We start from the raw sequence: 21485 nt of genomic DNA on the forward strand, positions 1-21485 counted from the left end.
CATTCGCAAACACTTTTCCCCTCTCTGTCCTTCCGATGCACAGTATGCGTGACGCAAATTTCGTTATCAGCACAGTGTGAGCGGACTTTCTACTAGATTTTCTTGACACGCAACAACCCTTGTTCGCTGATTGTACCAAAAGGGTATCACAAAGCAGTCGTAGTGTGCATGTGTCGAACATGTTCGTATTCGTTCTCAGTCATAACGGTGGCTGCGTCCTCTGGAGGTCGCTTGGAAGGCTGCGTCCTCTGGAATTTGCATTTGTCGGCTGCATACGTCATCGAGGCTGTCTGGTTTCAGAAAAGCGAGTAGGACACTTTGAATGCGACCTTCTTTCACAGGAATTCGGAGGATGCATGAGGTGCATCCTTCGTGGGCACTCACAACCCACAATTCTTTGCTTCAACGGAAATGTCTAAAAAAAATTACGCCAATTTGCCCGTAAATATGATGTTCAAACGCAAGTAATGTTAATTCCCAAGTTGAAGTACCGCAGTAGATGGGTGCAGAGTATATGATATATTTAATTATATTAATATATAATTAAAATAAAGTATTAGACTAAAAGTACACCTGTAAAATCTATTTTCTTTTCTCTTTACATCATTATAACTCTCCTAAAATGTACCTCATGCATTCCCTTCCAGAGGGACTTTGTTCCCTTGTCACTCAAAGCTCTGGCACTTGTTAAAGAGTGGCGTGCTGTCATAGCAATCATGTTACGTTGTTTCCGTTTGTCCTACGAAGACCGTCTCGTTTAAACGAGGCTTGCTAGAAGGAGGACACTCGGTATACTGCAGCCTTCAAAGGACGCGTCCTAGCACGCAGCCTTCGAAACGAGACACAGACAGTATTGAAAGGCAAGGTGGTCGAACGGGCGAGATCCGATACGGGAAAGCTAAATACACCTGGACCTACTTGAAATGAGCCGGAGTAATATGATCCTAGAACCAGTGGTGTCTGTCTTTGCTAATACTTCTTTGCAACGAACTGCTCCGACCAATTTTTAAATCAGACTGACTGATCCTGGTGCATATGAATCCACACTTTAACTTTAAAAATTAATTTAATTTAAAAATTCTAAATTAATACGAACTCTCAGATTCAGTCTTAATTTATAAATTATTCTTGGGAAGTTTTTAATACATAAATGTACATTTTTATGTATGATGCCACTATTTATATTTTTTATTTATTTATTTTTGTGGATTACGATTACTATGTAAAATCTATTTTGAGCACAAAAAATCCCTGAAATTTGAAGGCTCTTTTTATTTTATTTTTTTTATTTTTTTTATTTCTTATGTGAGATGTTTTGGCATTAACAATTATTTATTTATTTATTTATTGAGTCATTGTACCTGTCCAGTAAAACGAACCGTTCGAAAGAACCGGCACGCGGAAATCAATCGGATTTCCTATCACTTCTCTAAACATTGGCCTACAACAACGAGGTATTAAAAACTACAAATAGTCGCACAGCCGTTCAGTTCCCCTATTTAACGTGGACCAATCCGATCCGTACTTACTTCCACGACTGACCAGTCGCGCACACTTGTTGGCACGTGGACCAATCAGCGTTCTCCATTCAGAGTAAAGGGGCGGGATTTACTAGCATCGCAATCAGCGCTTCACTCGCCGTGCTGCTAGCTGTGTGGATCCAATGAGATCACGCCGCGTTCCGGGCCCAATGTGTTAGAACAAGCCGGTGTTTGCAAGAGCAAAATCAAGCAAGCGAGGCGGTGTGCTCACATAGCATTGCTGCTGCTTAATGCGATCTTGTTGTCAACTTTTTAGAAATCTGATTGACACGATCAGTAAAGAAATACAAAGTTTTGGTTCATAATTAGGGAAGCAAAGGCGCTTCTTAAATATTACCGCTCAGGTGTCAGGAGGGGTTTATCAGTCAACTAGAACCAGCATAAAACTTGATCTGGCAGAAGGTAAGAGCCATTACGCTTCACTTTCCTTGTTGGGGGATGTGAGAGTTTATTGCATGTGTGTGTTTATATGAAAAAGGCTTGGTTGCATATGTTCAGACATGCAGGATGTGATCAGAATTTTTAGCCTGTATCTATTATGTATACATAAATCAACCAGCTAGTTTTCCCCTGTTTCAACCATTTAAGAAAAAAAAGTTATTGTTTCATTGCAATATCAACTAGTGAAATTGACAGTTTGGCATAGCCACGATGCTCAAAGCACCATCAGGAAGACAGCCACAGTCCAGCATACGTCATAAAGACTGTGCAGCTCGAAGTTTCCACACTTGCATATTGACTACATGTGAATCAGCTGTGAAAATAAACTCAGTCAAGGGAGAACTTTAAATGTAACCATGAGTCCAAAGAAAAGATATCTACTTAAGTAACTTGTCCCTTGTCAATGGACTCTGAATGCACTTGGGCCAGATAGTCCCTTTATCCTTCAGCATAGCTCTTCACTATTGTATTTACATCCACGTGCTCTCAGGCTTTGTCTCAGACTTGAGGGACAGATCGAGTCAATAGGATGTAAAGGCCTGTTCTACTAATGCATGCCAAGCCTGTCTTTCCATGTTTCACACCTGTGATGCCAACAGTCTGTCTCCACCTACAGATCCATATATGGCACTTGAAATCTTTCAAATCTTGATGGTCATGCAATAATGGTCAATCTTCGTAGTAGTCTGAAAAGAGACATAATAGTCATGATTTGAAGGAACTTGTACACTTTAGTTGATTCCCTTGCTTTTTTTGTGGCCTGTTGTATGGTGACCTGACCTGCTTGGTGTTAAAGGTGCACTCAGTAATTTTATCCTCATTAGAAATGTTTTACTCTTAAAGAAATTAATAGTAATTTTGAAACGTATGTAAAAAATCATGAGCACTCACATGAGACATAGACTGTAGTCGTATCAGTGACCTTATAAAAGCTGTTTTATTCTACATGGAGAGGGTCTCCTTATGAGGGCTGCCATGTTATGATCACATGACCAGCCAGATACCAATTGCTTAATCTCAGTAATGCTCTGTTATAGGACACTTTCACTCTTGGATTAAATGAATAATGGCTGACTGTGACTAGTGAATTTCTACAGTGGCATCGATACCTGAAAACTATTACAAACTTTAATGATGATCCACACCGCTAGGCAGTGGCGGATTTAGGCATGAGCGACATGGGCAGTTGCCCAGGACGGCATCTTGTGGGGGGCAGACCACATCCCCCCCAACCCCCCCCCCCCCGGACAAAAAACTTTGCATCCACCCCAACCCCGCCCCGTTCAACAACTTCAGGGGCGTGTTGAAGCGGGTGCCCAAGGCGCCATACAAGCTAGAACCGCTACTGCCGCTAGGTGTCAGTTTAAGTCAAAGATGAAATAAATAAAACATGACTGAGTGCATCTTTAAATCAGTCTTTATGTGTCTTCTCTGCAGGTCACAATGAGGGAAAAGCTGTCACTTTGGGCAATTTTATGCCTAACATTAGCACTCCTTCCTTCTCAGACAGGTAAGGTTGGGAAACATTGATAATTTTACCTTTTTACTGGTTGGAATTCTTTTGCAAATTCTAGAAACGTATCCCATTTCATTTTTGTTTTGCAGCATCAGTTGCTGTGATGTCTGTGGACTTGGGCAGTGAATGGATAAAAATCGCTATAGTTAAACCTGGGGTGCCAATGGAGATTGTATTAAACAAGTCAGTCTTCAAACAGAATATTGAATTTCATTAATCAGCCAAGGCTTATTTGTCCTTTGAATGATGTTGCATGATGATGTCATGGTATTTTAGAATCATGGTCCTATTCCATAATACAATGCAATGCTTAAGTCTTGCAATAGAAAAATTGTAGTTTCAGATTGAATTTTATAATTTTACTACAGTGTTACATTTAGCTGCTTTTTACCACAGGGAGTCCCGGCGGAAAACTCCAGTTGCCGTGAGTTTAAAGGAAAACGAGAGGCTTTTTGGAGACAGTGCTTTAGCAGTAGTAAGTCTTTTTACACCATAATTTAAAGAATTGATGTAAAAAATCAATTCATAATTTAAAATTCAAAATGCTAAATTAAATCCATAATTTAAAAATTAAAAGACAAGAATCAGTTTGTTTTTATTAAAAATGAATCGTAAACATCATTACATAAGTTTAGTTTTTCCCCCTATTGTAATTATTATTATTTAACCTTGGATTTAAGCAACCAAAAAAATAAAATAAAAATCTGAATATTTAGCCTTCTCTGCCTTGTATCAAGCTCATATCAAGTGGTCATAAATACATCTTTACAGTTTCTTTGTCTCCAACTCCAATCAATTCTATTCATTACAGGCTGTCAAGAACCCCAGAGTGGTTTACAGATTCCTCCAGAGCATTTTGGGAAAGACTGCGGACAACCCACAGGTGGCACAGTATCAGAAGCACTTTCCTGAGCACCAGCTGCAGAGAGATGACAAAAGAGGAACGGTGCATTTCAAACTCTCAGAGTAAGTAATGGAGCATGTGCAGGTGCATTTGCTATATATGCTAGAGTTTTCTAGTAGCAAGAAAGTTTAATAATGTCTTTGTACATCCAGGGAGATCCAGTATACTCCTGAGGAACTTTTGGGAATGGTTTTGAACTACTCTCGTGGTCTGGCTCAAGACTTTGCAGGTTTGATTATTAGATGTACTTCAAACAGAGCTACTACCTTAGTTTTTGCACATTCTGATTGCAATTCTGTGTTTTTCTCCTCACAGAGCAGCCCATAAAAGATGCAGTAATCACAGTGCCTGCCTATTTTAATCAGGCAGAACGCAGGGCAGTCTTGCAGGCTGCGCAAATAGCTGGTCTGAAGGTCCTTCAACTTATCAATGATAATACTGCAGTGGCTTTGAACTATGGTGTCTTCAGGAGGAAAGACATCAACTCAACTGCTCAGGTACTACTGAGATAATGTACTAACTGCTGAAACTTTAAAAAAGATTTTAATTGCATCGTTTAAGAAATGTCAGAAATTGGGGAAAGCAAATTTGTAGTCACCTTCATCCATCACATAATAACTTATAAACTGATAAATGGGAAGTTGACGCATGTCCATAGGGTTATTTATTTTAATCTTTTAAGCTTGGATTGGCCCCACTGAGGAAAAAAATAATTATCAAAATATTAGATAATTTGATAATAAAATGTAATAATTTTGCATGTACACATTATTTTAATCAATAAAAACATCCAACTGATCAAATAGCCATGTCATATTTTGCTGGAAAGCTCTCAAAGTATAGAATACAACCAGACTATGTTTTTTAGTTTTCTTACTAGCAGATAAAAATATAGCGAGTAATAGTTAAGTGTATGTCTTTGACATGTTACATGTGAACACGTGTTGCTTATAAGCCACGTTTTCACTTATAACTTCATAAAAATAAAAAAGTCATCCAAATATGGGCAGAGAGGATCGTTCACTCTAATGGTGCCAAGTACATGACACAGACTCAGTGATGGCTCAAATGACATGTAATGGAACTGAATGAATTCTCGTTACTCATGACTGCATGCTTCGGAGAGAGAGAGCATACCTTTAATCATTGTTGTATTTGCATGTGTAATTAGTTCTTATATACAGTTATCATGTTTATTTGTTTGCAGAGGATTTTAGACACTTATTAGACAGAGATATTTTGGGAGTATTGCATGTCACAGCACAGAACATGTCATCTTTCCAAAAGTATTTCATGTCAATTACCCAAATATTGAAATGTATGTGGAATTGTACTACATTTTGATCTTAACTATTCTTTTTTTGTTGTTGTTTGTTTTGTTTTTTTGTAGAATGTTATGTTTTATGATATGGGATCAGGCAGCACAACAGCTACTATTGTCACATATCAGACAGTGAAGAGCAAAGAATCTGGCACTCAACCACAGCTTCAAATCCGTGGAGTTGGGTTAGTCATGATCATGTTTTTATCATGCATGTTGATTGCTAATTTGGCTGGTTAATTTAAAACATGCACATTTACATCTTAATACATCTGAATGTTTGTTTTCCCATTCAGGTTTGATAGAACGCTAGGCGGCTTTGAGATGGAGCTAAGGCTCAGAGATCATCTTGCCCACCTCTTTAACGAACAGAAGAAATCCAAGAAGGATGTGAGGGAGAACTTGCGTGCCATGGCCAAACTGCTTAAAGAGGCTCAGAGACTAAAGACTGTGCTGAGTGCCAATGCTGAACACACGGCACAGGTAGTGAAAATCTTCAAAGTCAATATTTAAATGTTAGCAAATTTGTAACGGATAAATATGTAAGCAAATTTGTGACATGGACATATGTGCTAACTTTTACCAAATGCTGGTTATCCAGTTTCCAGAGTAACTATAGCACAATAGCTCATCTTAAATACATACAGTGGGGTTCTTAAGTCTGAAGCCACATTTAAAATCTGGTATTTTCACATAAACCTGTAAAAAAAAAAAAAAAAAAAAAACAAATTACCCAAAAATAGTACGATTTTGAAAATTTAGATTTAGATATCACAACAAAGAAAAGCAATATTGTTAAATGAAGAAATGTTTAATGTTCTGCATTATATCTGGGTCACTATTCAAATGTAAGCAAATGTGACCATGTAAACTCTTTACACAAGGTCAGATTTCCTTGCTTTCATTGAAGCACACAAGATAGCTTAAGCGCATGCTGTCATTAAAAGGGAGCCAAACGAAAATTCTACTAAAATTCATGAGTTTCAATTAAACGTTTCACTCAAAACTGTTCACTTAAAATTGTTTGCAGATTCTGTCATGTGTAATACAAATTATTTCATTAGAAAAGAATGTAAAATGGAAGCATTTTCACTAGTTGTCTCAGACTTTTGGACCCCATTGTATTTAATGGAATAAAAATTTAGTTTTATTCAGTGCAAATCACATTTGCTGAACTGTTACCTACTTTGGGTGGCCTCAGATGGGTCCACGAGAAAATAAAATATCATCAAAATATTAATAACTACAGTCTTGACCAACACAAAATGGGTATCATTTGAAAGCTTAGGAGCTGTATTCTACAATGCATGCAGGCATTATGACCAAAATGTATCAAGTGCTTTTTGATAAACAAAAATTGCACTGTACATATTTTTGCAATCAGTAAAAACATCAAACTGATCAAATAGCCATGTGTCATATGTTGTTGGAAAGCTCTCAAGGAGTAGAATGCAACCAGCCTATTTGTTTTACTCAGACAAAAATAACGAGTAATAGCTAAGTATGTCTTTAACTATGTTGGTGTTGCTTATATGTGGCATTTTTGCTTATAACTTCATGACAAATTAACAGAATTAAAATGCCACATATCATTACTTAGAGGAGGTGATTATCTTTCAAACAAGCCCACACAAAAGGTAATCGGATGCATAGATCATGAAAATTCACACAAAGCACAATGTTACATATGGCCACCAGGAGATGGTGCCATGTAAATGACACAAACTCGATGCAGACTATTCAAAAGGCACTAATTTTGAGAAATTGCATTACTAAAGTCAAGTCTGGATGCTATGCATACCTTTAGTCATTGTTGTGTTTGCATGTGTAATTATTTTGTTGTATTTGTTTGGAGATGTTTTTGGGCACGATGATAAATGATTTTTGTAATGCTATAACTTTTGATTGCTTTGTCATATCAACACAATATTTTTCTCAGATATAGTTGACATGATTGTGAAAAAAAAAAAAAAAAAACAGTTTTTCAGAGCCACCTTGTTTACACCCAGAGATATACACCGATCAGCCACAACATTAAAACCACCTGCCTAATATCGTGTAGCTCCCCCTCGTGCCGCCAAAACAGCTCTGACCCGTCGAGACATGGACATCACAAGACCTCTGAAGGTGTCCTGTGGTATCTGGCACCAAGACGTTAGCAGCAGATACTTGAAGTCCTGTAAGTTGTGAGGTGGGGCCTCCATGGTTCGATTTGTTGGTCCAGCACGTCCCATAGATGCTCAGTCGGATTGAGATCTGAGGAAATTTTAGGCCAAGTCAACACCTTAAACTCTGTCATGTTCCTCAAACCATTCCTGAACAAATTTTGCAGTGTGGCAGGGCTCATTATCCTGCTGAAAGAGGCCACTGCCATCAGGGAATATGTGTAACATCCACATGAATGCCAGGACCCAAGGTTTCCCAGCAGAACATTGCCCAGAGCATCACACTGTCTCCGCCGGCCTGACCTCCTCCCATGGTGCATCCTGCTGCCATCACTTCCCCAGGTAAACGACGCACATGGCCGTCCACATGATCTAAAAGAAAACGTGATTCATCAGACCAGGCCACCTTCTTCCATTGCTCCATGGTCCAGTTCTGAAGCTCACGTGGCCATTGTAGGCGCTCTCGGTGGTAGACAGGGGTCAGCATGGTGTAAGCAAGCTGCGATGCACTGTGTGTTCTGACACCTTTCTATCATGACCAGCATTACGTTTTTCAGCAATTTGTGCTACAGTAGCTCTTCTGTGGGATTGGACCAGGCTTGCCTTCGCTCCCCACTCGCATCAATGAGACTTGGGTGCCCATGACCCTGTCGCCGGTTCACCGGTTGTCCTTCCTTGGACCACTTTTGGTAGGTACTAACCACTGCATACCAGAAACACCCCACAAGACCTGCTGTTTTGGAGATGCTCTGGCCCAGTCGTCTAGCCATCACAATTTGGCTCTTGTCAAAGTCGCTCAGATCCTTACGCTTGCCCATTTTTCCTGCTTCCAACACATGAAATTCAAGAACTGACTGTTCACTTGCTGCCTAATATATCCCACCCCTTGACAGGTGCCATTGTAACGAGATAATAAATGTTATTCACTTCACCTGTCAGTGGTTTTAATGTTGTAGCTGATCAGTGTATAATGCCAAATAATCTATATCATTAAAAATAAAATTCTTTACAACGATACCAAACACTTGACCCTCCTTTTTTTTTTTTTTTTTTTTTTTTCAGCTCTGTTGGTCCAAACTTTGCAAGTGAATGTTGACCAAAACTTTGAAGCTCCAAAAAGCACAAAGGCAACATAAAAGCAATACATAAGACTCCATTGGTTTAATCCATGTCTTCTGAAGCGATCCAAACGGTTTAGGATGAGAACTGACCAACATGTAGCTCAATTAAACTTCCTAGTGCTTGACACATGCACTAGTTGGTGGTAGGAAGTGTAATTGAGCTTGAAGTCATGATCGCCAAGGAGACTTGTAGGAGATTTGTAGTGAAAGAGTTATATTTTGGTCTGTTCTTACCCAAGACTGATTGGATCACTTCAGAAGACATTGATTAAACCACTTGAGTCTTATGGATTTATGCTGCCTTTGCTTTTTGGAGCTTCCAAAATGTTGGTCACCATTCACTTGCATTGTGAGGACCTACAGAGCTGAAATATTCTACTAAAAATCTCACTTTGTGTTCTGCAGAAGAAAGGCATACACGTGTAAGTGATGAGAGAATTTTCATTTTTGGGAACTATTCCTTTAAACAGTATATGAGAATGGTTTGTTAGACAAACAAAGCTAGTATGTTAGACTTGGTCAGACTACTTCTACAGTGCTTTTGTGTACTAGAATACTTTTACATATCATTTGATTATTGTCTGTTTAGTCAACATCTGGGTGAAAGGATGGTTTAGTCATATCTTAATCTAAATCTTTTCTTTTCTCTCTTCAGATTGAAGGTCTTATGGATGATATAGACTTCAAGGCAAAAGTTACTCGCTCTGAGTTTGAGGCCCTTTGTGAGGATCTGTTTGACAGAGTACCAGGACCTGTCAACGAAGCTTTAGCTGCTGCTGAGATGACCCTGGTGACTGGCAATATAGATGATATTAGTCTTAAACATTAGCACTGACTCTTTTCTGCATATCTCTGATTTAAAAGTAATTATAAAATAACTTTATATTCCAACAGGATGAGATTGAACAGGTTATTTTGTTTGGCGGATCAACCAGAGTGCCTAAAGTGCAGGATGTCATTTTAAAAGCTGTGGGAAAGTAGGTTTCTGTCTTGTAATAGATATGAACTAGTAGTTGAGGTTTGGTTCATATAAAATAAGCAAGATACAATAGACCAAATCTAACAAACTTGCCTTTGATTTCAACGATGATGACTATCACAATTATTAGTAGATGCTTTGAGGTTTAAACCGTTTTATATACTGCAGCTTGCCTAAAGATCTCATTCGATGTTCTTTTGTCTCCAGAGAGGAACTGAGTAAGAACATCAATGCAGATGAGGCTGCAGCAATGGGCGCCGTCTATCAGGCTGCTGCGCTCAGCAAAGCCTTCAAAGTCAAACCTTTCCTGGTCAGAGACGCTGCTGTGTTTCCCATTCAGGTAAGGGAGTGAAGACAATGAGTCCGGCCTGTTCTCTCGGCTAACTCCAAAACCAATCAGATGTTTCATGTCTCAGAAATGCTTTCTGTGTCTCAGGTTGAATTCAGTCGTGAGGCCGAGGAAGAGGATGGTGCAAAGACGATAAAGCACAACAAGCGTATTTTGTTCCAGAGAATGGCCCCATATCCCCAGAGGAAAGTCATCACGTTTAATCGCTACACGGATGACTTTGTCTTCTACATCAACTATGGAGACCTTAGTTTCCTCAGTGAACAGGACCTGAAGTAAGTGAACTGCCAAGTTTTGTTCACTCTTCTCAAACATTTGGGATTATATTTGTGTATGTTTCCCAGAAATACCTAGAAAGTTCTGTCTCAGTCTGTCAAGATACAAACTTACTGTTGTAAAACTGAGTAGAAAAAAGGGTCTTTCAAGCTTTTGTTTTCAGCTCTCTCTCTTTCTATTTCTCAGAGTTTTTGGCTCTCAAAATCTTAAAACAGTGAAACTGTCTGGAGTGGGCAGCAGCTTTAAGAAACATTCAGATGCTGAATCGAAAGGCATCAAGGCCCATTTCAACATGGATGAGAGTGGAGTGCTAATTCTAGATCGGGTTAGTGCTCTAATGGGTTCACATGAGGTTATCGAGTAAGCTTTTCCATTGTGTTAGTATTTCGTAAATTCTTAATAGGCCTGAAGGCTTGAATTCTTAACTTTTCAGGTGGAGTCAGTGTTTGAGACTGTTGTGGAGGAGAAAGAGGAAGAGTCTACACTCACAAGTAAGATTTGTGAATGCAACATTGTGAATGTTTTTATTTTTTGTAATTAACATTTTTATTGATTCATATGCACATGACAGTGGAAAAACTCAACACATATATAAAGAATCAACATTTTACATTTAAACCCCACTAATGCAATCCCACCCTGACCCCTAACGAACACCCCTGTGGTCCCACATAACGCACACCCACAATCCAAAAAAATAAATAATAATAAGCATACATGATTAAACTAAACTACACTCTCCACATCCCCTCCCCGAGAGTCCCCCCAAAAAACTAAATATTTGCCCCATTTTTTAACAAATAAGTCCCTAAACCCTAGCCTTCTACTTACTGCTTCCTCAAATGCAGCTACCCTCCCCATTTCCACACACACCACTCCAAAAAATAGGGTGCTCCACTTGACTTCCAACCCTTAAAATGATTTGCCTGCCGATCATGAGACTGGTCAGAACCCAGTTTTTAATGTGCTTATCCCTTAAATTCATGACCGCCCCATCACCCAAAATACAGAGCCTGGGACAAAGCAAAACCTGAATGTTCAAAACGTCACACAAATAACTCTGAACCCTCAACCAAAACTCCTGGATCTTAACACACCCCCAAAAGACATGGGTAGTGTCTCCAACTTCTGACTGGCATTGCCAGCAGGTGGGTGTGTCTTTAAGACCAAGCCTATGTAATCTAGAGGGGGGTCCAATAAAATCTATGTAAAATCTTAAATTGCATAAGGCGAACCATTGCATCTCTAGATACAGACTTGAAATTTTTCAGAATCTTAGTCCACACTCCATCCTCCAATACCAAATTCAAATCTTTTTCCCATACTCTCTTGAGAGAAGTCAAGGCTCCATCCCCCAGACACTGATTTAGCAGGGAGTAATACACTGATGCTTCATGACCTTTTCCAAAAGCAGCAATCACCTCTCCCAAAGCACCTGCCGCTTTAGGGGGGTGAATGCACCGTTTTTATATTGTTGTTTAACAATAATATAAAATGGTTGTGGTAGGGTAAGGTTAACAGTGTAACTACAGACGTAATTAAATGCAGGTACTTTAAATGCAAGTATAATGCAACAACACATATTTACATAAGTACATTATATTACATGCTTAAGTACATAGTAGTTAAAGGTGCAATATGTAGTATATTTACTGTACTAAAGCATAAAATGATCAATATTTTATCAGAGATTTAGGAAACATGCTAAGTTGAAATACTGGCTTCCCTGAAAACAATGCTACAGCCATATTCTACTTTGAAATGTCCATTCTGGGCCAGAATTTCTGTTTGTGTTTTAGCCTGTGTGATCCCGCCCACTGCCCGCTTCCCAGTAGTATTTCGACACCCCGGGTTGCCAGATTTGAAACAAGTTAGCAGGCAAACACAGCGCGCTGCAGCCATGGAAGCCAGCAATACATCTAGCTAACATTGACATAGTTATATAAAATCCACATGAGCTGGTTTATAATTTGCAAATAATAAAAACATTGCAAACGTATACATTAGCTGATCAACTTGCAGTGTAAGGCTCGTCGCTTGCCATTTGTCAGTTTGCTTGTTCCTGTTGCGTGTCCTCAACCTGGCAACCCGCTTGAGCTTCGGGTCTGGGGAGGAGGGGGCGGGGGAGACAACTCTCTCCAATATTTTGAATTTGGACTGCAGTACCCATTTTAAATGCTTGATGTCAATGTTACATATTGTTCCTTTAAAGATGACTAATATAAAGTGGATTTTTGCAATGGAAATTGATACCTATGTGCACTTGAACTCATTCAAATATTTTGTTGAACCACAGAGCTTGGTAACACCATTTCCAGCCTGTTTGGGGGTGGTAGCTCAGAACCCAGCCAAAATATGACAGAACCAGTTGCGGTAAACCTGCTTACTGATGCACTTGCCATGAAAACGGACAGATTTAAATACTTTTTGCTTGGATGGGAACTTGTCATTTGGTTAAACACTATTTTGTAATGGTTCAGGATGAAGAGGAAGTGACTGGGAAAGATCAGGAACAGGGAGAGAAACAGGAAGAGATTGCACAGGAGAAACCTGAGACGGAGGAGGGAAAGCAGGAAGAGCCTCAGGCGGAGGAGCAGAAAGCCGACAAAGAGGAGAAAGTGGAAACTCAGGTGAGAGGATTTAGTTACTCAAGTTGCTGGAGAGACACAGGATGATTATGAAACCTCTAGGATTTTATAATGGCTCAGATTTTCTCCTTGTACAGTGTTATTCTCTGGGGAGTCTTTTGACTTCTGTTTTATTATACATAATGTAACATTCAATACCAAACACCTGTAGAAACACCTGACCACATTTACTTGGGCTGTAATAGTTCAACTTTTGTGGAAACATTCTCTAAATGCCAAATTCAGATGAAATAAATACTAAAGCAATGGGAGACCTGGAAATATCAATGAATTTTATAATGGTGTTTTCCAAGCCTGGAGAAGTCTTGGAAATTAATGAAATTTCAAAAGTCATGGAAAAGTCATAGAACACTACATCTTGATCTTGTGTAGAGTAAAATTTGCTCAAGTCATATTGATGTCTGATTTCCCAGTGATTTATTTTCTATTTGATTAATTAGTTGAAACAGTTCACATACCAGTCTAAATGATTCATTTACAAATCGGTCTGAATTAAAATGATTTTCTTAAAAACCTCTATTCAGTTCTCATGGAAAAGTCATTGAAATTAAATGGTCAAAAAATTTGACTTTTTTATCATATATATGATAAATATGTTTTATAAAATATAAATGACTTTAATTTTATAATATAAAGTTTTATAATTTGTATAATGTATATAAAAACGTTATATAATTTTTATATATAACTGTGTGTGTGTGTGTGTGTGTGTATATATATTATAAAATACAAAATTATATATAATACAAATAATTGTTATTTATAAATTATATACATATACACACACACACACCGATCAGCCACAACATTAAAACCACCTGCTTAATATTGTGTAGGTCCCCCTCGTACTGCCAAAACAGCACTAACCCGCATCTCAGAATAGCATTTTGAGATACTATTCTTCTCACCACAATTGTAGAGTGGTTATTTGATTTATTGTGGACTTTGTCAGTTTGAACCGGTCTGGCCATTCTCTGTTGACCTCTCTCATCAACAAGGCATTTCCAGAACTGCTGCTCACTGGATATTTTTTGTTTTTGGCAACTTTTAGAGTAAATTCTAGAGACTGTTGTGTGTGTGAAAATCCCAGGAGATCAGAAGTTACAGAAATATTCAAACCAGCCTGTCTGGCACCTGGGAGAGACAACAGACTGATTAATTACACAACCTCAAGGCCAATTACTTGCCTCTTACTGGAGTTTCCACATTGGAGAGGACAAAATGGCGGAGGAGATTGAGGTTTCTATAGTGAGACTCTTGCGCACCAGCTACTGCGAAATAGGGAGGAATACCCCTGCTTGGGTGGCTATTTTTCCACTGATAAAATAGGATGAATTTCACCAAAATGACATTATCTTCAGAAAGCTGAAGATCAGTCTGTTGTGTCTCTCAGCTGTGATGAGCCTTAATGTTGAAGTTGTTAGTTTAAAGCCGTTTAAAGCTATTTCCTATATTTAGTAGTGTAGTAGTAATACAAGCGATCATGTAGTGCTGTTGAATATAAGCATTGAGTGATGCTGACTCACTTCATGTCACCAGCTGGCTCATATTACACACAAAAATGGTCTTTTGCCGCCACCTGATGGCTAAAATATGTAATGTCTCAAAATTAAATGTAAAGAGACACATCCGCACTGTTCTTACACTTTAGTTTAGAAACACAGTGAAGCGTCCGAGTGCTGATGGTGTGAGACCATCAGTACTCGTAGGACGTACAATCAGATTCGAGGATCGGAACTAACGTGTGCGTGTGACACTACCGGTCAAAAGTTTTGAAACACTTGACTGAAATGTTTCTCATGATCTTAAAAATCTTTTGATCTGAAGGCGTATGTTTAAATGTTTGAAATTAGTTTAGTAGACAAAAATATAATTGTGCCACCATATTAATTTATTTCATTATAAAACTAACATTTTATAAAAAAAAAAAGGTTTGGTAATTGATGACTTGGACCAAATAATAAAGAAAAGCAGCCAATAAGTGCCCAGCATATAGATGGGAACTCCTTCAATACTGTTTAAAAAGCATCCCAGGGTGATACCTCAAGAAGTTGGTTGAGAAAATGCCAAGAGTACATTTCTGCAAAATCTAGGCAAAGGGTGACTACTTTGAAGATGCTAAAATATAACACAGTTTTGATTTATTTTGGATTTTGTTTAGTCACAACATAATTCCCATAGTTCCATTTATGTTATTGCATAGTTGTGATGACTTTACTATTATTGTAAAATGTATATTACATATACAATATACTGATAATTTATCACCAATACATGTACCTCTCTAATGCCACAACATTTTAATTTATTTCATTTGATATATGAACCTGACAGATGTTTTTATCCAAAGCAACTCACAGTGACCACGTTTTTTCAGTATGTACGTATCCTGAGAATCTATCCGTTGCTAACATCATTCATTTGAGCTACAGGAATGCCAAAATAAATGTAACTGAACTAAAATACTGTTCTCACCTCCATCACAGGAAGAGAAGGAAGCAGAGAAGGCAGAAAAACCTGAAGAGAAATCGAACGGAGAGAAGGCAGAAGAGAAAGAGGCCGACAAGATAGCCAAAACACACAAAAAGAGCAAAATATCAGAAGACATCACAGTAGAGCTTGAGGTTAATGATGTTCTCGATCCAAGCACAGACGATATGGAAGTGTCCAAAAAGAAGTAAGTGTTTCTCACTTCTAAGAATTAATTAACTGAGAGTAAAAGAGAAGAAAATGGGACAGGGTGTAGTAACTGAAGATTTTCTTGACATATGTCTAAAGAATAACTTGTACGTTTTCCTCCCTCATATCAGACTGCAAGACCTGACTGACCGCGATCTGGAGAAACACGAGAGAGAAAAGACCCTGAACAGCCTGGAGGCTTTCATCTTTGAGACTCAGGTACAATAAAGCTCTCACTTACATTTCCAATGTTCGGCCGGTGACTCACAGATCCTATGGTGTGAGAATTACAGCTGCAGCTGTCAGAAGTGTAAGCGCACGCAGTGAGGAGCACTTTGTCACATAGTTACTGAACTTAAGATGTTACAGATGTATAAACCTTTCTAAATCTGGGAATTCGACATGCAAATGGCTTATACCACGTCCCAGTAACCGAGCGACGCAACTAAAACTATATTGTTCCTGTTTATAATTAATAAACATTGATACATTGATTAATAAATAAAAATAATTAACATTGCAAGCACGTGCGCCTTTCATATCTTGGTGCTCCCTCATTATTCATAATGCAGCACATTTGGCAGAAACTGCAAAAATGCTTTGCGTAATGTACCAGCTGCATGGTGAAGAGAGACGTGTAAACACCTGTTACGTCTCATCTCCATCTCTAGTTCCATCCAGGGTCGGAAATTAATGGGGACTCTGGGCAAAAAAATTCCCCTGAAATTTGACGTAGTTCCAAATTAATATATCCATCACGTTCTTCTTTTGAATTTTCGCTGAACATTGTTTGTTTTGTGACGTCTGTTGTGCAGATGTTGCCGAGTCAGTGGCAGAAGCTCACGCCATAAACGAGCACAGACGGGCACTCCGCTTCTCACACTCTACATCAGTTGGGTGTCGTGCTCCCAAGCTAAAAATACCAAATGCTACAATGTAGTTAATAATATTAACAAAATAATATCCACTTCAATCCACCAATCATTTTCAGAAATGAATTTCAGGCCCTGAGTTTGTTATAATGCAATGTTCTCTTTTTTTGTTTTTATTTATTTTATTTTTTTTTCTCCCAATTTGGAATGCCCAATTCCCAATGTGCTTTTAAGTCCTTGTGGTCGCCTCAGCATCTGAGATCATCAACCCGCGCATCTTATCATGTGGCTTGTTGAGCGCGTTGCCATGGTGTTGCTTCACGCCATCCACCGCGGCAACCATGCTCAACTCACCACGCACCCCACCGAGAACGAACTACGTTATAGCGATCACGAGGAAGTTACCCCATGTGACTCTACCCTCCCTAGCAACCGGGCCAATTTGGTTGCTTAGGAGACCTGGCTGGAGTCACTCAGCACGCCCTGGGATTCGAACTAGTGAACTCCAGGCGTGGTAGCCAGCATCTTTACCAATGAGCTACCTAGGCCCCCGGAATGTTCTCTTTTGGCCCACAGCCCTCCATCAAGTTTGATTTTTGGCCCTTTGTAGGAAAAGGTTTGGGCACCTCTGCTCTATAGACTGTTGTGCATGAAAATCCCAGGAGATCAGCAGTTACAGAAATACTTAAACCAGCCCGTCTGGCACCAACAATTATGCCATGTTCGAAATAACTGATTTATTTTCCCATTCTGATGGTTGATGTGAACATTAATTGAAGCACCTGACCCGTATCTGTATGATTTTATGCATTGCACTCCTGCCACCTGATTGACTGATTAGATAATCACATGAATAAGTAGGTGCAGGTGTTCCCAATAAAGTACTCAACGTTTCTAACTATCATTTTACCTAAGACTTTAAGCTGAAGTGTGTGATTCCTGTGCCACTAGCAACACCAAATAGAACTGCAGAAATAATCAAACAGGGATCCAGAACATTTCTCTTGCCTTCTATTGGTCGGACAAACGCATAGTCCCGCCCCAAACTCGCGCCATTGGTGCAGCTGTGTCGGCCAGTCTAAATGCTCAAGCAAATGTAGTAATGTTTTGAAAGCACCACATAGCAAGTGTTTACACTGTTTGGGGGAATCAACCTTCAAATGGTTTACTTAGTTGTTCACCCACTTTAAATTAAATACACACATCACCTTTAAACACTATTCTTTTGCTGCCTTGCAAGCACACATAGCTATTTTTTTTTTTTTTCTCTGATCATCTAGGATAAGCTGTATCAGGATGAGTACCAGGCTGTAGTGACTGAGGAGGAGAAAGAACAGATCTCAGGGAAGCTGAATGAGGCGTCTAACTGGATGGATGAGGAGGGCTACGCTGCTGGCACAAAGGAGCTGAAGGAAAAGCTGTCTGAACTGAAAAAGCTTTGCAAAGCCATGTTCTTCAGAGTGGAGGAGAGGAAAAAATGGCCTGATAGACTGGCAGCTCTAAACAGCATGCTCAACCACTCCACCATCTTCCTTATGTGAGTTAGAGCTCATAAGAGAGTTGCATAAATTGAGGATTGCTTTAATTGAAACATCAAAAACATGGTTAATGGCATTAATCTGTGAGGATGGTCTGATTCAAAAAAGAAAAAAATGCTTTTTTACAAGTAATGCCTGTTGCATATTCTGTATTTTCCATAAAAATTAACAATGTAACATAATAAGTAGTAATACTTTTAAAAAATGCTTTTTATTATGAGAAGCAGAATAATTTGACTCAAAGGAATATTTCACCCAAAATGAAAAATTCTCATAATTTACTCACCCTTATGCCATCCCAGATGTGTATGACTTACTTTCTTCTGCAGAACACAAATGAAGATTTTTGTTTAATACAATGCAAGTGAATGGGTACCAAAATTTTGAAGCTCCAAAAATCACATAGGTCAGCATAAAAGTAATCCATACGACTCCTGTGGTTAAATCCATGTCTTCAGAAGTGATTTTACAGGTGTGGGTGAGAAACAGATCAATAATTTAGTAATTTTTACTAGAAATTCTCCTCCCTGCTCGGTCAATCTCCACTTTAACTTTCACATTTTTCTTCTTCTTTTGTGTTCACATTCACAGTTCACATTCTTCGTGCATACGCCCCCTACTGGGCAGGAAAAATGTCTAGGAAAAATGGACTTAAATATTGATCCGTTTCTCACCCACACCTACGATGTAGATTTAACCAATGGAGTCTTATGTGAAAGAATACTTTATTTTTATTTTTTATTTATTTTTTGCTGCTTTACGTATGTGCTTTTTGGAGCTTCAAAACTGACACCCATTCACTTGAATTGTATGGACCTACAGAGCTGAGATATTCTTCTAAAAATCTAAATTTCTGTTCTGCAGAAGAAAGAAAGTCATACACATCTGGGATGGCATGTGGATGAGTAAATTATGAGAGAATTCTCATGTTTGGGTGAACTATTCCTTTAACTTTTAAAAAGTAACATTCCCCAAAATGGATGCAGTTAAAACACACTTTTTTCAGACATTTTGAGCCCTGGTGCTCATGTGGATGGTGCAGGATTGAGTCCAGCCTGCAACATGTCCCAATTTCCTCCTCTTTCCACAATAATTTCCTGTCAAATCTTCTGTGTGTCTATCTTATAAAGAGACAACAGATGAAACCTAAATAAGAGAGCCACCTTGTAACTTACATGGGCTGTGGTTCACAGGAGTGCAAGACTGATTCCAGAAGATGACCAGATTTTCACAGAGGTGGAACTGAAGACGCTAGAGAACGTCATTAATGAGACAATGGTGTGTAATGACTTATTTTTTTTTATTACTGTACTGATGTCTCCTAAACTTATAGATGAGCAAAAGTACCCGCCACTGTGCATGATATACCTGCATTTGGTGGGTGTTAATTTCGAAACCCTGCCCTTGACCTTCAGTGAATTCCTCAGTGATTTTTGTCATTTGAGCTAAACCTTTGCTCTTTTTTTTTTTGCTTTTTTACTTTGCAGACTTGGAAGAATGATACAGTAGCTCAACAGCAGAAATTGTCCCCAACAGAGAAGCCTGTCCTGCTCTCAAAAGACATTGAAGCTAAACTTTCCCTCTTAGACAGGGAGGTCAACTACCTGCTAAACAAAGCAAAGTTTGCTAAACCCAAGCCTAAACCTAAGCCTAAAGACAAGAACTCCACCTCAGCAGAGAACGGCAAAACGAACACCACAGAAGATGCAGAGAAAGTTATCCCTCCCATAAGTGAAGAAGGTGAGACAATGACCATTTTTCCCTCTGTGATTTTAATACCTTTCTATTGCCAGCCTAAAGTCAGAAAAATATCCTGGAAGTGCATTTAGATTGATATACTGGCAGCATTGTCAATGGATAATGCTCGTTTTCAAATATTTTTCAATGAGTTTAGATTATATATTATGTAAAATATCTAGATCTCTTAGTTTAGGTTAGTCTTTCTATCAATGTATAGTAAATTAAATAAATGAAATGACTTTTAGCTGAAGAGGTGAAGCCAGTGGAGGAGCCTCTGACTGCTGAAGAAAAAGTGGATGAACCCATTCTTGAATTAAATCCAGCAGAAAATACGGATGATACAGGTGTGGAAACTATCCATTTTATATGCTACACAACACTAGCACTATGACCTAAAATGTGCATGCAATATATTTATAGCACTTTACAAATGATATACTGTATATACCCTTTGGAGTATGAATGTAAATGTTTTTTATTCTTATTTGCAGAATCAACAAAGAGCAGTAAATCGGAAAACCATATAGGGGATGAATTATAACAACTGGAACACTTAAAGGATTTTTTTGTTGTATTTATTGACTCTGTTAATTGGTTCAAAATCTAATTTAGTTTTTTCCCCCTCTCATCAAAACATGGTGAAATTGGAACAGCTTGATAAAGACTGAAGGTGTATATTTCAGTGGTACCTCTTCCCATCTGTTCTGTTTCTTCAGTGACCCTGAGCCAAAACAAAAATACCAAACCCAACTTAAGCCTGTGTGTTCTTTTTGTTCACATTTAGTTTAGTTTCTTAAACAATGATGAATTAATGATCTTCTCACTTTCAAAAAATGTCCCGTTTGTCTGAGTCACTATCTGAAACAAAAATGGCATGCTTGACCAAAGCAAACTTGTGTCCTTTTTAAACGTTAAAGAATTTGCAAAGTCGTTTATGTGGATCATCTGGAAATGTGTTTTTAGTACAAGGTTAGGCTTTTGTTATTTCCTCTATGACTCAGAACACACCTTTTGCTTTGCCTTTTGTGTCTAGAAATGTATATTGGTGACATGTGATTTGGAGGAAAGGTGAAATACCTGCTGAATTGCGTGGCTCATCAGCTTTACCATTTTAGTGCCAGTTCCCTTCTCTTCCTGAGCTTGTTCCCAAAAATGCTGTTTTCATACCTGTGAATATCTTCAGACTCTTACTTCTACTTAAAACTTCATCTGTATTTATGGACATTAGTCTACTGCACTGACAACTAAAAGGAATTTCACACATGAATTAAGGGCGTTTCTGCCATGACCTTGTCACTGGTTCGTTATGTACATGTTTTCACTGTGTGGAGAGAAAAGGGAGAAGATTGTTTCTAAATTGTTAATAAAAGTATCTTTTTTTTTTTTTAAGTTCTC

At 38.5% G+C, this 21485-nt stretch overlaps 1 protein-coding gene across 1 annotated transcript; it reads left to right on the forward strand.

Annotated features, from left to right (window-relative positions):
* Positions 1–1648: 1648 nt before the first annotated feature.
* LOC127433919 (hypoxia up-regulated protein 1-like) lies at positions 1649–21483 on the forward strand. Its single transcript, XM_051686271.1, has 24 exons — positions 1649–1943; positions 3420–3492; positions 3588–3681; positions 3895–3973; positions 4310–4464; positions 4555–4631; positions 4718–4899; positions 5793–5908; positions 6020–6206; positions 9665–9799; positions 9904–9986; positions 10196–10328; positions 10425–10612; positions 10800–10938; positions 11047–11104; positions 12910–12986; positions 13094–13243; positions 15748–15938; positions 16072–16159; positions 18093–18349; positions 19544–19628; positions 19838–20090; positions 20336–20434; positions 20582–21483. The coding sequence occupies exons 2-24, from the start codon at positions 3426–3428 to the stop codon at positions 20629–20631; spliced, it is 2943 nt and encodes a 980-aa protein (XP_051542231.1). The 5' UTR covers positions 1649–1943; positions 3420–3425; the 3' UTR covers positions 20632–21483.
* The last annotated feature ends 2 nt before the right edge of the window (positions 21484–21485 follow it).

Source organism: Myxocyprinus asiaticus, chromosome 43 (assembly GCF_019703515.2).
Source record: "Myxocyprinus asiaticus isolate MX2 ecotype Aquarium Trade chromosome 43, UBuf_Myxa_2, whole genome shotgun sequence".
NCBI classification, from domain to species: Eukaryota; Metazoa; Chordata; class Actinopteri; order Cypriniformes; family Catostomidae; genus Myxocyprinus; species Myxocyprinus asiaticus.